The sequence below is a fragment of the Mobula birostris genome, chromosome 6, assembly GCF_030028105.1.
Source record: "Mobula birostris isolate sMobBir1 chromosome 6, sMobBir1.hap1, whole genome shotgun sequence".
In the NCBI taxonomy this organism is placed as follows: Eukaryota; Metazoa; Chordata; class Chondrichthyes; order Myliobatiformes; family Myliobatidae; genus Mobula; species Mobula birostris.
The window spans coordinates 33,740,527-33,758,365 of NC_092375.1; the positions used below are offsets into that span (position 1 = coordinate 33,740,527).

General features: G+C 41.0%; 1 protein-coding gene across 5 annotated transcripts in view; it reads right to left on the reverse strand.

The window, feature by feature from the left end:
- The window catches only part of LOC140198922 (uncharacterized), a 332,378-nt gene that overhangs the window by 215,435 nt on the left and 99,104 nt on the right, over positions 1–17,839 (reverse strand). For all 5 annotated transcript variants that reach the window (XM_072260177.1, XM_072260176.1, XM_072260175.1 and 2 more), the window contains exon 6: positions 17,557–17,660. In XM_072260177.1, the coding sequence (XP_072116278.1) occupies positions 17,557–17,660 (104 nt within the window). The remainder of the gene's footprint in view (positions 1–17,556; positions 17,661–17,839) is intronic.

Below are 17,839 nucleotides of genomic sequence, written 5' to 3' on the forward strand. Positions count from 1 at the left end.
TACTGGGTGAATGAGTAGTCTTTGGGGTACTGCAGGTCTGTGTCTTTTCTGATGCTTTGCTGCACGCTTCAGTGCTCGGTGGAGGGTGCAGATCCTTTTTTGCTGGTGGGTGGGGGTTGTCGCTTTGCTGCTGCTTACGCGTGGGAGGGGGGAGCTGGGGGGGGCTTTGGGGTTCTAAATTTTAACTATCATTCATTCTTTGGGGCACTTCCCTGTTTTTGTGGATGTTTGCGAAGAAAAAGAATTTCAGGATATATGTATATTGTACACATTTCTCTGACGTTAAATGTACCTATTGAAACCTCCATTAAATAACAAATGCCATCAGCTTTTACAAACCAACAGAAGGAAACTAAAAAAGCTATGAGGAGAGCAAAGATGAAATATGAGGCTACATTGGTCAATAATATAAAAGACTATTCCAAAAGTTTTTTCAGGTCTATAAAGAGTAAAAACAAGGAGAGAGTAGACATTGGACCACTTGAAAATAACGCTGGAGAAGTGGTAATGGGGGCAAAGAAATGGGGAGTGAACTTAAGAAGTATTTTGCATCAGTCTTCACTGTGGAAGACACAAGCAGTACGCCAGAAATTCAAGTGTGTAAGGGGGCAAAAGTGAGTGTAGTTGCTATAACTAAGGAAAAAATGTTTGGGAAGCTGAAAGGTAAATAAGTCACCTGGATCAGATGGACTACACCCCAGGCTCTAAAACAGGTAGCTAAAGAGATTGTGGAGGCATTAGTAATGATAGAACATAGAAAACCTACAGCACTATACAGGCCCTCTGCCCACAATGCTGTGCTGAACATGTACTTTAGAAATTACCTAGGGTTACACATAGCCCTCTGTTTTTCTAAGCTCCATGTATCTATCCAGGAGACTCTTAAAAGATCCTATCGTATCCATCTCCACCACCGTTGTCGGCAGCCCATTCTACGCACTCACCACTCTCTGAGTAAAAAACTTACCCCGACATCTTCTCTGTACCTACTTCCAAGCACCTTAAAACTGTGCCCAAACAACAGGAATTCTGCAGATGCTGGAAATTCAAGCAACACACATCAAGGTTGCTGGTGGGTCTCGGCCTGAAACGTCGACTGCACCTCTTCCTAGAAATGCTGCCTGGCCTGCTGCGTTCACCAGCAACTTTGATGTGTGTTGCTTAAAACTGTGCCCCTCATGTTAGCCATTTCAGCCCTGGGAAAAAGCCTCTGACTATCCACATGATCAATGCCTCTCATCATCTTATACACCTCTATCAGGTCACCCCTCATCTTCTGTCACTCCAAGGAGAAAAGGCTGGGTTCACTTAACCTACTCTCAGAAGGCATGCTCCCCAATCAAGGCAACATCCTTGTAAATCTCCTCTGCACCCTTTAAATAGTTTTCACATCTTTCCTGTAGTGAGGTAACCAGAACTGAGCACAGTACTCCAAGTGGGGTCTGACCAGGTCCTATATAGCTGTAACATTACCTCTCGGCTCTTAAACTCAATCCCATGGTTAATGAAGGCCAATGCACTGCATGCCTTCGAAACCACAGAGTCAACCTACGCTGCAGATTTGAGTGTCCTATGGACTCGAACCCCAAGATCTCTCTGATCCTCCACACTGCCAAGAGTCTTACCATTAATTCTATATTCTGCCATCATATTTGACCTACCAAAATGAACCACCTCACACTTATTTGGATTGAACTGTATCTGCCACTTCTCAGCCCAGTTTTGCGTCCTATCGATGTCCTGCTGTAATCTCCAACCTTTGCGTCATCAGAAAATTTACTAACCTATCCCTTCATTTATCATCCAGATCATTTATAAAAATCACAAAGAGAAGGGGTCCCAGAACAGAACCCTGAGGTACACCACTGGTCACCAACCTCCATGCAGAATCTGACCCATCTACAACCACTCTTTGCCTTCTGTGAACAAGCCAATTCCGGATCCACAAAGCAAGGTCCCCTTGGATCCCATGCCTCCTTACTTTCTCAATTAGCCTTGCATGGGGTACCTTATCAAATGCCTTGCTGAAATCCATATGTACTACATCTAATGCTCTACCTTCATCGATGTGTTTAGTCACATTCTCAAAAAATTCAATCAGGCTTGTAAGGCATGACCTGTCTTTGACAAAGCTATGCTGACTATTCATAATCATATTGTGCCTCTCCAAATGTTCATAAATCCTACCTCTCAGGATCTTCTCCATCAGTTTACCAACCACTGAAGTAAGACTCAATGGTCTATAATTTCCAGGACTATCTCTACTCCCTTTATTGAATAGGGGAACAACATCTGCAACCCTCCAATCCTCCAGAACCTCTCCTGTCTCCATCAATGATGCAAAGGTCATTGCCAGAAGATCAGCAATCACCTTCCTCGCCTCCCACAGTGGCCTGTGGTGTATCTCGTCCAGTCCCAGTGACTTATCCAACTTGATGCTTTCCAAAAGCTCCAGCACATCCTCTTTCTTAAAGTCTATATGCTCAAGCTTTTCAGTCTGCTGTAAGTCATCTTTATAATTGCCACGGTTCTTTTCCGTCGTGAAGACTGACGCAAATTATTAAATATCTCTGCTATCTCCTCCAGCTCCTTACACACTTTTCCACCACCACACTTGATTGGTCCTATTCTCTCACGTCTTATTCTCTTGTTCTTCACATACTTGTAGAATGCCTTGGGGTTTTCCTTAATCCTGCTCATCAAGGCCTTCTCATGGCCCCTTCTGGCTCTCCTAATTTCATTCTTAAGCTTCTTCCTGCTAGCCTCATAATTTTCTAGATCTCTATCATTACCTAGTTTTTTGAACCTTTCGTAAGCTATTCTGTTCTTCTTGACTAGATTTTCAACAGCCTTTATACACCACAGTTCCTGTACCCTACCATCCTCTCCCTGTCTCATTGGAATGTACCTATGCAGAACACCATGCAAATATCCCCTGAACATTTGCCACATTTCTGCCGTACGTTTCCCTGAGAACATCTGTTCCCAATTTATGCTTCCAAGTTCCTGCCTGATAGCTTCATATTTCCCCTTACTCCAAGTAAACGCTTTCCTAATTTGTCTGTTCCTATCCCTCTCCAATGCTATGGTAAAGGAGATAGAATTGTGATCACTATCTTCAAAATGCTCTCCCACTGAGAGACCTGACACCTGACCAGGTTCATTTCCCAATACCAAATCAAGTACAGCCTCTCGTCTTGTAAGCTTATCTACATATTGTGCCAGGGAACCTTCCTGAACACACCTAATAAACATTACTCCACCTAAACCCTTTGCTCTAGGGAGATGCCAATCAATATCTGGGAAATTAAGATCTTGCACCAAGACAACCCAGTTATTATTACACCTTTCCAGAATCTGTCTCCCTATCTTCTCCTCGATGTCCCTTTTAGTACTGGGTGGTCTATAAAAAATACCCAGTAGAGTTATTGACCCCTTCTTGTTCCTAACTTCCACCCAGTGAGACTCAGTCAACAATCCCTCCATGATTTCCTCCTTTTCTGCAGCTGTGACACTATCTCTGATCAACAGTGCCACGGCCCCACCTCTTTTGCCTCCCTTCCTGTCCTTTCTGAAACATCTAAAGCCTGGCACTCTAAGTAACCATTCCGGCCCCTGAGCCATCCAAGTCCCTGTAATGGCCATGACATCATAGCTGTAAGTACTGATCCACGCTCTAAGCTCATCCGCTTTGTTCATGATACTCCTTGCATTAAAACAGACACATCTCAAACCATCGGTCTGAGCACATCCCTTCTCTATCACCTGCCTATCTTCTCTCTCGCATTGACTCCAAGCTTTCTTGATTTGTGAGCCAACCACCCCTTCCTCCGTCCCTTCAGTTCAGTTCCCATCCCCCAGCAATTCTAGTTTAAACTCTCCCCAAAAGCCTTAGCAAACCTCCCCACCAAGATATTGGGCCCCTCGGATTCAAGTGCAACCTGTCCTTTTTGTACAGGTCACTCCTGCCCCAAAAGAGGTCCCAATGATCCAGAAATCTGAATCACTGCCCCCTGCTCCAATCCCTCAGCCACGCATTTATTCTCCATCTCACTCTATTCCTATACTCACTGTCACGTGGCACAGGCAGTAATCCCGAGATTACTACTTTTGAGGTCCTGCTTCTCAACTTCCTTCCTCACTCCCCCTAGCCTGTTTACAGGACCTCCTCCCTTTTCCTACCCATGTCTCTGGTACCAGTATGTACCACAACCTCTGGCTGTTCACCTTCCCACTTCAGGATATCATGGATGCGATCAGAAACATCCTGGATCCTGGCACCTGGGAGGCAAACTACCATCCATGTTCCTTTCCTGCATCCACAGAATTGCTTGTCTGACCCCCTAACTATAGAGTCCCCTATTACTGCTGCCTTCTTCCTTTCCCGACCCTCAGCCACAGGGCCAGACTCTGTGCCAGAGGCATGGTGATTGTTACTTTTCCCCAGGTAGGCTGTACCCCCCCAACAGTACTCAAACAGGAATACTTATTGTTAAAGGGTTCAGCCACAGGGGTACTCTCTAGTTTCTGACTCTTGCCCTTCCCTCTCCTGACTGTTACCCACTTATCTGTCTCTCGTGGCCCAGGTGTGACTACTTGCCTGTAGCTCCTCTCTATCAGCTCCTCACTTTCCCTGACCAGACAAAGGTCATCAAGCTGCATCTCCAGTTCCCTAACCCGGTCCGTGAGGAGCTGCACCTCGACACACCTGGCACAGATGTGGCTGTCCGGGAGGCTGGGAGTCTCCCGGACATCCCACATCTGACACCCAGTACAGAACACCGGCCTCACAGACGTACTTCCTATTCCTATCCTTCACAAGTAACTTACCTCGCCTCCACCCATTATTGCCGAAGCCCAGTTGAGCCAAAGCCCTATTACTCTTGACTCCCTCTACTCCATCACGCACTCCTCCGACACCCGCTCTATAAAGCTATTTTCCTTTTAGATCCTTTCCGCCGGTCTAACTCACAGACACCCACACACTTGCGCAGTCATGCCTCGATCCTTGATCTTTCAAGAATCACTGGATTCTGGAATGGTTCCAGAGGACTGGAAAATTGCAAATGTCACTTCATGCTTTAAGGGAGCGGGGCAGAAGAAAGGAAGTCATAGGCCATTCAGCCTGACTTCAGTGGTTGGGAAGATGTTGGAGTCCATTATTAAGGATGAGGTTTCAGGGTACTTAGAGGCACATGATAAAATCATTCAAAGTCAGCGTGGTTTTCTTATGAGAAAATCTTGCTGGACAAATCTGTGGGAATTCTTTGAGGAAATAACAGGCAGGATAGACAAAGGAGAGTCAGAAACCCCTTGACAAGGTGCTGCACACAAGGTAATAATCCATGGTGCTGCAGGAAAGATACTTGCATGAATCAAAGATTGGCTCACTGGCTGGAAGCAAAGATCTGGACGAAAGGGAGCCTATTCTGGTTGACTGCTGGTGACTTGTGGTGTTCTGGTGGTGTTGTGGTGTTCTGCAGGGACCGCTTCTTTTCACATTACATGTCAATGATTTGGATGATGGAATTGATTGCTTTGTGGCCATGTTTGTGGATATGAAGATGGTTGGAGCGGGTGGTCGTGTTGAGAAAGCAAGGGGTCTGCAGAAGGACTTAGACAGATTGGGAGAATGCACAAAGTGGCAGATGGAATATAGTGTAAGTAAGTGTATGGTCTTGCACTTTGCTAGAAAGAATAAAGGCATAGAATATTTTCTTAATGGGAAGAAAATTTGAAAATCAGAAATGCCAAGGGATTTGGGAGCCCTTGGGCAGGAATCCCTGAAGGTTAACTTGAAGGTTGAGTTGGTGATAAGGAAGGCAAATGCAATGTTAGCAGTCATTTTGAGAGGGCTAGAATATAAAAGCAAGGATGTAACGCTGAGGCTTTATGAGGCATTGGTCAGTCAGCACTTGGAGTATTGTGAGCAGTTTGAGCCCCTTATCAAAGAAAAAGAATGAAAGGGTTAATGTATGAGGAGCATGTGATGGTTCTGGGCTATAGACTGGAGTTTAGAAGAATGAAGGGGATCTCACTGAAACCTTTCAAATATTGAAAGGCCTAGACAGAGTGGATGTGGCAAGAATGTTTCCTATACAGGGTGAGTTCGGACCAGAGGGAAGAGCCTTGGAACAAAGGGATGTCCATTTAGAACAGAGAGGAGAAGGAATTTGTTGAGCCAGAAGATGGTGAGTCAATGGAATTCATTGCCACAGATGGTTGCAAAGGCCAATGTCACTGAGTACATATAAAGCAGAGGTTTATTGGTTCTTGATTAGTCAGAGCATCAAACGTTATGGAGAGATAGCAGCAAATGAGGTTGAGAGGGATAAAAAAAAAATCAGCCCTGATGGAATAGCACAGCAGACTTGAAGGGCCAAATGGCTTAATTCTGCTCCTATGTCTTTTGGTCTAATATCCTGAGCAACTTTTTCTTTCCTTGCTGTTCTTATCATATTCTTTATTCTTTCAATTCTACTAACTTTTCTCTTTTAAAATAGCCATGCAAAGCAAAGAAAGTGTCAAAATATCAGTAGATAAAAAGGTAGTAAAGATAATGCATGGCTGTACATTGACAGAGAGATGCTATGAAAAAGGCTGCCTACACTTAACATAAAAAAGTAACCAATGCAATATAACATAAAGGCTGCCTACACTTAACATAAAGAAGTAACCAATGGATTATATCCTTGAAGAGACACCTGACTGTAAATATACATAAATCCACACGGTGGAATGGTACCTTGAACAAGCTGATCAATAAAGGTTGAAGAGTAGCTCATGGATATTAACCCAGAGGCCCAAGTTCAAAATTCATCAGAACAGCTATGGAATTTAAATCTATGTAATAACCTGGACCATATTTTCACCCCATTATTCAAAAATGTGTAATATGTACGCATGTAATATGTAATATGTGTAATATTCAATAATGTGTAAATGTGTAAAAATGTATCAAATATGTTGATATTTAATAACTTCATCTTTGAAGAAGAGGATATGTAACCAATGGGCATAATCTATAATCAATAAATTAAAAATCAGTGAGGAGCCCACAAGTTTCCACAAAATGACCTGACAATTCTTTCTCTCTGCAAAAAAGTATAGGGAAGTGTCAACATGTACATTCGATGTTAGTTATATCTGTAAGAAATCCCATTCTAATTATTTTCCAAAGATGTTATAAAGGAAAACAGTATTGTAAAGCAATATTTATGATTCAGCATATACTATACAATTACTCTTCAGTAGCCTTTTACTCTCTGCAGCTTTTATTGAGATGCTGGCCTTTATCTTGTAGCACGGGTGTATAGTTGATATATTCTAAAAACACTGATGAAAGTCTCAAACCAGAAACATTAATTTCGTTGATAACTGGATTCAGAATTGGCTTGCAAACAGAAGGCAAAGGATGGTAGCAGATGAAGCGAATTCTGCCTGGAGATCAATGACTAACGGTGTTCCGCAGGGATCTGTTCTTGAACCCATGCTCTTGTGATTTTTATAAATGGCTTTGATAAGGAAGTAGAAGGGTGGGTTAGTAAGTTTGTAAATGATATGAAAGGTGGTGGGATTGAATAGTGTAGAAAAGGGGTTCCCAACCTTTTTCATGCCATTGACCCCTACTATTAAGTGAAGGGTTGTGGACCCCAGGTAGGAAACTCCTGAAGGTTACAATCAGACATTGGTAGGATACAGAGTTGGGTTGAGAAGTGGTGGATAGGGTTCAATATGGAACAATATGAAATGAAATACTTTGAAAGATCAAACGTCCAGGTAGAGTGCAAGGCTAATACGGAATTTTTAGCAGTGTGGAGGAACAGAGGGACCTTGGGGTCTATGACCATATATCCCTCAGTGTTGCTGCACAAGTTCATAGGTGCATGTTGTTTTGGGCTTCAGAATGGGTGGGGGGGGGTGAGAATTCAAGAGCCACGAGTTAATATTTTAGTTTTATAAAACTCTGATTAGATCACACTTCGATTCTTGTCACCTCATTATAGGAAGAATATGGAAGCATTAGAGAGGAGGCAGAGGAGATTTACCAGGATGCTGTCTGGATTACAGAACATGTCATATGAGGAAAGGTAGAGCAAGCTAGGCCTTTTCTCTTTGGAATGAAGGAGAATGAGAGATGATTTGTTAGATGTGCGTAAGATGATAAGTGGCATAGGTAGAGTGGACAGCCAACACATTTTTCCCAAATGGCAAATGGCGAATATGAGAAGGCATAATTTTAAGATGATTCGAAGAAAGAATAGGGGAGATGTCACAGGCAGGTTTGTTTTTTTAAACACAGAAGGCGATGAGTGCATGGAACACCCTGCCTGCAGTGGTGGTAGATGCAGATACATTAAGGACACTTAAGAGACTCATAGATAGGCATATAGGTGGAAGAAAAATGGAGGGCTCTGTGGGAGAGAAGTGTAAGACTGATCTTGGATTCTGTTAAAAGGTCAGCACAACCCGTGGGGCAAAGAGCCTGTACTGTGTGGTACAGTTCTATGTTCTATGTTTCTTTTTCCAGAGATACTGCCTGATTTAGAATAGTAAACTCGATGAAGAAATCATCATGAAAAATCAGATGGAGAAACCAATGTTTCAGGAAATAAAAACAGAAGATGCTGAGTCCTGACGAAGAGTCTCGGCCTGAAACGTCGACTGTACCTCTTCCTGCCTGGCCTGCTGCGTTCACCAGCAACTTTGATGTGAGATGCTGAAAAGTCTTCATCAGTAAAGAGAAAAACAGAAGTGACGTTCTGGGTTATTGCCTTTCACTTCTTGCAGATGTTGCCCAACTTGCTGAGAATTTCCAGAAATTTTGTTTCTTATCAGAGAGTTTATTCTTTGCTTTTGAATTGAAAGTGAGTATTTTCCAATTTCAGGGAATCCAAAAGATTCTCTGAACAGGACCACACGAATCCAAATCTAAATCATTTAACTTTGGCTAACATTCAGAGTTTTGACGTCTATTCCAAATGAATTTACTTGAACCTTTAGATTCAGAATCAATTCTAAGTCCATAAAACTATCTTGAAGATAAGCAGATAACAAAGCATTTGCTTTAAAAAAGACGCAAAGTTGAGTATGAACATTAAATCTATGAATATAAGAATGTCCTTTTAGAACAGCGATGAGAAGGAATTCTTTTAGTTAGAGGTGGTGAATGGCTGTGGAGGCCATGCCATTGGTTATATTGAAAGCAGAGGTTGATAGGTTCTTGATTAGTCAGGGCATCAAATGTTATGGGGAGAAAGCAGGAGAATGGGGTTGAGAGGAAGAAAAATCACCCATGCCGGAATGGTGGAGCAGACTCGATGGGCAGAATGGCCTAATCCTGCTCCCAAGTCTTATCGTTTTATAGAAAGTAGGAAAATTGTTTGAAAAAATGGTTCCAAATACATATCGGATTCTGAAACTCCAATGTAACTCTGGTTTATACGTAATACACCATTCTTGCTTTATATAGGACAAAGATGAGACTTACCAAAATGATTCTAGGGATAAAGGATTTTATGTTAAATGGATGGAATAGAGAAGCTAGCATTGCTCTATTTGGAAAAAAATAGATAATAAAGGATCAACTAAAAGCTTTTAAATTCCTAAAAGGTATTCCACCTTCTGTGGAATGCTGAAGAACAAGGGAACTTAGAATCAAAGTAAATTGGAACAAGTGAAATGTGTAAAATATATTTACACAGTGATTGATTGATTGGAGTCTGGAATACACTGTCAGATGAAGCAGCGGAACAGGACTCAACTGAACCAATTGAAAGAAAGTAATGGAAAGGATTTTACAGTGATTTAGGGAAGTGGCGCTACCTGATTTGCTCTTATATAGAGCTGTCATGACATCAGTTGATTCAATGATCTCCTTCCATACTGCCACCATTCAATCTTTCTGTGAAGTGCCACACATTTCAGCTCTATCATTCAATTTCATAGTATATAGGAACTTGGACATAAACTCAGAGGACACTTTGTTAGGTACACCTGCTCGTTAATGCAAATATCTAATTGTCTATTCACGTGACAGAAACTCAATGTATGAAAGCATGCAGACATGGTCAAGAGGTTCAGTTGTTGTTCAGATGAAATTGCAGACTGGGGAAGAAATGTGATCTAAATGACTGACAGTGGAATGATTGTTGATGCCAGACAGGGTGGTTTGAGTATCTCTGCAGCTGCTGATCTTCTATGATTTTCATGCATAACAGTCTCTAGAGTTTATCTTGAATTGTGTGGAAAACAAAAAAAAAAATCCAGTGAGCAGAAGTTATGAGTTTGAAAATGCCTTGTTAACGAGATCTGAGCCTAGTTCAAGCTGACAGGAAGGCGACAGTAACTCAAACATTACAACAGCGGTGTTCAGAAGGGCATCTCTTCACCAGTGTAATAAGAAATTAAATTGGATGAGACATAGCATTCTGCAGCAAGTTTAATTCATAACTATCATACCATTCAATGCATTTCAAATGGTCAGTCATGAGATCCCATGTTCAAAGGTACATGTGATGCAACATGGACAGCAACACCCTGGATTTTGGGCTTTAATCCATAGCTCCTCATCCATTATCAATTTATCATTTATGTATAAGCAACGCCAGGGTAGTGGGGTGGAGATATGTCTCTACCAAAAGAGATGTAAGGTGCTTCCTCTCTCCACTAGCCTGTAGGTCACCCTTGGGCAAAGTCATCACCTGCTTAGTCCCTCAGTCAGGGTCACATGAAGCTGTGGGAGCAGGTGGTGGATGGTTGTCTGAGCAGCTGGTGCATATCACAAGTCCTGGTTCAGCAACCACTGACCCCAGGCAGACAATCTCTGAAGAATGTTGAAAGTGGCTGGGGTCCACAGTCTTGTAAAAACACTGCCCAGAAGGCGGCAATGGAAAACCACTTCTGTAGAAAAAATTGCCAAGAACAATCATGGTCATGGATTAAAGATTAAAGACAGATGGAAGACCGTGATTGCCCATGTCATACTGCACGGCACGTACTGATAACGATAATGATGATGATAGACAATACCATGCAGAATTTCAATTCACTTTCAACTGCTCCAACCTTCTACAAAATAAAGGAGCCACCTTGGTCATTCACACAAGTCCCAGCTCTGCCAATCTTGATGTTAGTTACTTAGAACATTCCCTTTTTCAAACCTACACTACCAGCACTCTCCAACTCTTTTTTTTCACTAAATCAATGACTGTATTGGTGTTGTTTATTGCTTCATTTCTATCAACTTTATCACTAACTTCCAGCCTGCATACAAATTTACTTGGTTCATTTCTGACACCTTTCCCTTTCTCGATCTCTCTGTCTCCATCTCAGGAGTCACTATCCACCTAAATCTACTATAATCCCTCTTAGAGTTACCTCAACTACACCTCTTCCCACCTTGTTTTCTACAAAGACGTCATCCCTTTTGCTCAATTTCTTTATCTCTGCTACATCTGTTCTCAAGATAAGGCTTTCATTTCCAATATTTCCAAAATATCCCTTTTTTCAGAAATATGGCTTTCCCTCGCCTGTAGTCAATGGAGCTTTAACCCCCATTTTTTCAATATAACATACGACTGCTCTCAACCTCATGTCCCCCAGACAGAACAGACTCTGAGTTCTCGTCTTTCTTTTTCACATCACCAGCCTTGACATCCAGCATATCATCTTTTGCCATTTCGCCATTTGCAACTAGATCCCACCACATAATATCTACCACTCTCTCCATGACTCCCCGGTCCATTCACCCCTCCCCATCCTCTGTCACTTTTCTTGTAACCATAGTTGGTGCAACACTTTACCCCTACACCACCTCCCTCACCATCATCCAAGGATCAAAACAGCCCTTCCAGGTGAGACAGAGATTCATATGTATCTCCAAACTCACCTACTGCATGCTTTTGATGTGGCTTCCTCGACATCAGCGAGACCAAGTGTAGACTAGCCGACTTGTTCTCTGTCCACAACAGACATCTTCTTGAGATTCTAGCTGCACATCATTTCAACTCCTCTGACTATTCCCACACCACCCTGTTCTTGGCCTTGGTCTTCTCCACTGCCACAGTGAGGACAAATGCAAACAACACGATCAAAACCTCATATTCCATTTGGGTAGCCAAAATCTCAATGGTATGACTGCTACACTTTCCAAGTACAGGTAACCCATGCCAGCTATGTTCCTCTCCAGCTGCTACCAATCCAACTAGGTCTCTCTGCATTTGTTCAACTTTTCCATTCCACTCCCACACCCAATCCATCACCCTCCCCCAGATGGCTCGGTCTGTCTGTCACCAAACACACCTATTCAGCTGAGTTTCTTCTCTTTTGGCCCACCATTCCATACCTGGTTGTACATCATTTTTCAGCCCCTATGTCTTCCATCTGTTCCCCCACCTGACAACATCTGCTATTTCTTCCTGCTTATCTGTTTCCAGCCAACACCCACCAATCTCTCTCCCTCTCAACTCACCCTCCCCATACTGGACCTACCTGTCCATCATCCCACTTTATCCAGTTCCATTCATTATCTTCCAGCCTTTGGCCCGAACATCCCCATCTCCCTATCCCACCTTGCTCCTCACCATCTGGTTCTACCCATGATTTATCCAGTATCGAAGGACTAAGCAGAATAATATTTCAGCATGGACTAGATGGGCTGAAGAGTCTGCTTCTGTTCTGTAGTGTTCAATGACTATTTGCCAGCAGTCATTACACACTTCCCTCTCACTGCTTTATAGTGGCCACCTTCTCTCCATACTCATCATCCTGATGCAGGGTCCCAGCCCAAAAACATCAACAATCCCTTTGCCTCCACAGATGCTGCTTGACCTACCGACATCCTCCAGTTTTCTTTTGCTCCAATTTTACTCTTGTGTCACCAAGTGCAATTAGCTGCATTTTATTTATTTAAACAGGGAAATATCAACCATTTTCAGTGAAAATTAAAACTAATACAATAAATTGATTTTTGTCAAAATTATGTTTTGCAAGGAAAGTTAAACCAGGATCTTATTTGCCAACTCTATACATCTGTTGGTTGCCTGGAATTTTTGTACCATCTGCTATTGTTTTTTTTTTATAATGAATGTTAGTCCAAGCATATTAGATTATCTAACTACTCATTTTTGTAGTAATTCCAAAAATATAAACGTTACTAAAATTTCTTCAGACCATTAAAAATATTACCGCTGGGAATTCTATAGCAAAAGGTTGTTCACATCAGCTTTCTTTCACACCAACAAAGATATTCGATGTTTTCAAGATGTGTTAAGCGGATGTGTTACATTGCAGAGGTTACAGAGCTGAAACCAGGTCAGGGGCACAATATGTAACTCTCCATTCACAGCTATAAAATGACAAGTCAACTTCTTATAGATAAGTACAATTACAATTTAATCACAAAAAGCTCCATAATTGGCTACAATATTCTAATATTGCCTTATTCACTTTCATCCCAACCTCCTATGGATAAACACCATCTCAAAACTTTCTCTCCCTGTTTTAAGTCCTTTTCAAGGCTTCATTTATATCTTCTTGGCCAATATATAGTTCTTTAATGTGCCGTAACCTGTTTTCCCTTCTAGATGTTGCATTAATTCAGCTTTCTTCGAGAAATCTCTGCTTTGAGACAGTTTCACATCTGACTGGTACTCTCACTACTCTTCTGAGCGAGCCTTTGTTTCCAGTGTGGCTGGTGTATTATTTCTCAAAACGAGCGTAGGATTGATAAATGTGCCAGGGATTTTCCACATTCACTTGCCAGCTTGTGATTTTCCTCATTGATTTTCAACAAATAGGAAAGTTACAGGCTGAAGTAGAAACATGTTGACCATCAGTTTCAGTTACACTTGAAATGCTTCTAAATTTACCATTTGACAATATTTATGTGGAAATATTTGAGGGGAACTGAACTCATCTAACTATTAGAAGTAAGATAGACCCAGTGTTTACAGTCCCAAGCACTTTCATCAAAGAGCAACTCTGGCCCTCGTCCTCTCAGTGATGAGCCATTTGACCCACCCACCTTACCCTCTTTGTAACTTGAAATTAACTTCTCTTTTCTCAAGTTCATTTTATTAATTTATTTATTGAGATACTATTGAGTTGAGGTTTAGTGTATTTGATTTGAAACATGAACTCTGTTTAATTCAAGGTTTACCTGACCTACTAAGCATTTGTCATTTGTTTTTATTTTAAAAAATGCAAATTGCTTTAGATACTGAAATTATGTCAGGTATACTACTAAGGAAACTCTACTGAAGATGTCCACAGCAGCTATGACAATGGAATATGGCTGGTGGTTAAAAGGCTACATGTCCTGAGCAATTACAGTACTGTACTATCAGGCACCTCCAAGTCGTTAGTAATGGAATATGCAGTCATTTAATCCAGTTTACATCCTGTGTCCCTTCCAAACCGTATCAGGGTCTTGATGCAAAATTAAATGCCAGTAGAAAAGTAAGAGAAGTATCCCTCAGTATTGCATTAAAGAGAGTTAGAAAATCTGACATCAATGTAAAACTCCTACTGGCGTAGACCCAAGATATCATGAGAGAAATTTCTCTGAAGTCTCATCACAGCTCAATCATTTTGATCAACTTCATTAGTGAGCTTCTCTTCCTCCAACATAAAGTCAAAACTCAGAACGTTCCCTGAAAATTCTAAGTAATTGTTTCTATGGACAACTTCTGCTAGAATTGATATGATAAATAGCAGTAATATTCTGCCACAAAGGTATCATGGTAACAATGGCCTCAACAAGAGGAAGATGAGATATCTCCCTTTAATTATCAGTATCCTTGTCATTGCCAAATTCTCTAGCTTCAAACAAGTTCGAAAGGTTCAAAGTTAATTTATTATCAAAGTTTGTATCCGTATACAACTCTGAAATTTGTCTTCTCCAGATAGCCATGAAACAAAGAAAGAACTTGCAAGTTGTCAGAGAAAAACATCAAACGCATCCTCCACACAAAGAAGAATAGCATCCTGATCATTAACCCCCAAAAACACACCTCCTCCCACACAAAATGGAACAGGAACATCGGCCCCCCAAAATACAATCCCTTCCCCGCACAAAGAGACTAACAGAGCATAACAGAATATCAACCTCTCCTCTCACACAACAAAACAGAAAAGGAACAGGCGATAAAAAACACAGAATATAAAACTATGTCCGAAAAAATCCACAGTCCATAAATGCAATAGTCCAATCCATAAACACAGAACTACGATACCATCCTATGAATTAACTGACATTTATTGAAAGAGAGGGACACCACAAAAGGCAGAGGCCTACCCGCCTGCCACAGCAAGCCACACAGTGATAGGCCACTCACTGACTCCCTCGGCAGCGATCAAAAGGGAGGCAGTCAGCGCTGAACATGTTGAGAAGCTCTCCTAACCAGAAGCTAAACTGGAAGTACCTCATCAATGTGATCAGCAAAAGCATGGCAGAGACTGGTTATTTGCCATTTTACATCTCAAAGCCTCATTACCATCTATATATCTCAACAGCGGCACGATAAAGTATTAATCACTGGCATGGATGAGTGCAGCTACAAGATCATCTGACCTCAACATTGATTGATGTTTCTCCTAACTTGGACCTTTCTACAACAAAAGTGGCATATGGTGGTTATAACACAATGTTTTGTCAACTCTGCTTTCCCCATCACCTTGAAGGAAAAGAACAGCAACCACCCTGTCAAACAACATTACCCTGATGTAGGCATTCTACCACTGCTGGATTGATTGATATCTTGGAATTCCCTCTCTAATATCATAATCAGATTCGGATTTATTCATCACATGTACTTGCAGCATTCAGTGAAATTTGTCATTTGTGTTAACAACATCCACACATAAGGGTGTGCTGGGGCAGCTCAGAGTTTTGCCACAATTTCCGGCGCGAACGTAGCATGCCCGCAATGTTCCACAGAACAACACAAGTGGTAACAGCAGAAAAACATGCCCCTTTCCCATCCCTCTCTCCGCCCACACATTCACATACCCAGGAAGACCTCTAACCCAGGACAGGCCACCTCTAGGCTTCCATTCCTTCAGTCTGAGGTAAGCATTATTACCATGACTTTGGAAAGTAACCCATGTTAACAGCAGTAAGCATGTCCTGACAAGACTAAAAATGTGGTAGTAGGAAACTGAGTGCTCTTTGCTCCTAAAAAAGAATTAACTTATTTACATTATTAGTGACTTAAATATTACTTAAGTAAATGTACACCAAAGTCTACACAGCCTAAGGAAATCAGTATAAGAATTCATAGTACTGCTTTGGAAGTATAGTGGACATTCAAAACATGGTCTCACCTAATATAATTCCCATCAATGAAAACACCACAAGACAGTTGCTGCAAAATGTCTACTCTTTTCTAATAGGGAGCAATTTTACTGCACGAAATCACAGTATCCAACCTGATTAGTACTGTGCTCGCAGTAATTTCTCATTTAAGTTATTAATAAACAACTTCAGAGGAAGTTTTAAACACAAGAGATTCTGCAGATGCTGGAAATCCCAAATAACAATCATAAAATGCTGGAGGAACTCAGCAGGTCAGGCAGCATCTATGGAAAGGAATAAAGAGTCAACCCTTCATTAGGACTCAGACCTAGAGGAAACTTACCACTGAAACTTCAAACGTTAAATTATTGCATAAACATCTGGCAGACGCAATGATTTTGGTCGTAATATGACTTGATTTTGTTCTGCATGATGTTACACCTCATTCATAAGATTTAAAAAAGCGTATGAATCATTCATGACTTCTCATAAAATAGTGCACAGAGGTCTAATAGAAACAAAGGTTCAATTATTATTTGAAAGGATTTTACACTGAATAACATACAAGACTCCTTTTATGACCTAGTGCAAGAGGCACTGTTGCCAACATTTTCTTCTTGTCATGCAAAATATACTTTGTAAATAATAACCCTTTTCCCCTCTCCTTCTGCTCCACTGAACAAATCCAAATAACAAAATGTGGAAGATATGAAAAAAAGTTGTATAAGTAGCCAAAGCAATCAATCAGGAAGCAAAGTAAGAGGTTCTACAAGGTACTACAAAAAGATCTGGCTTTAACACTGAGGAACAAAATTTTAACGCTTTTCCACTATTTCGAATGCCATCTGGAACAGCTTAATTACCATGTAGTCTTCTGTAATCCAAAACAGATACTCTTTCATTCTTACCTGTCAGTTATGCAGAGTTCCCAAGTGAGGTTGACAGTGGCTTCGTTTGGTTGGAATGAAATAAATGATTCTCTTATGTGAATACACAAGCTGACTATCTTGACAGAAAAAGCTCTTTGCAGTTCTGAGCTATTTAATATTTCCAATCAATATGCATACTTAAAAATTATAAGGCTGAATCTGTTATTTCTGAAATGTAATTTTTGCTCATTTGCAGAAGTCTGATTTTAAGAAATGTGACTTCATGATAAAATCATTCTCAAGTTATTAGCAGCATTTTAATGAAACTTAATATATTTTGATTGGTTTTCCACATACAGTGACAGATAGTAAAGAGACAAAGCAACATACCTCAGGTTTCTTTGGATGCTTGGGATTTTCACTGTTAAAGTTTACTTCAACTTTATTTAATAATTTCTTTTCACTTTGGTCATTTTTTGTGCTTCTCGGTTCAGCTAACCAAAACAATAATCATACGTGACACATTGCACTTCAGATATTTAAAGCACATGTTTGTCAATTAAATTAACCTTAAATAAACAATCTGAAACACAGTACTCTATTTCCTCATTGATAATTGATCACAGAGTACACAATATACACAATTCTGCCCATCAAATCCCTTTTAGCTCCT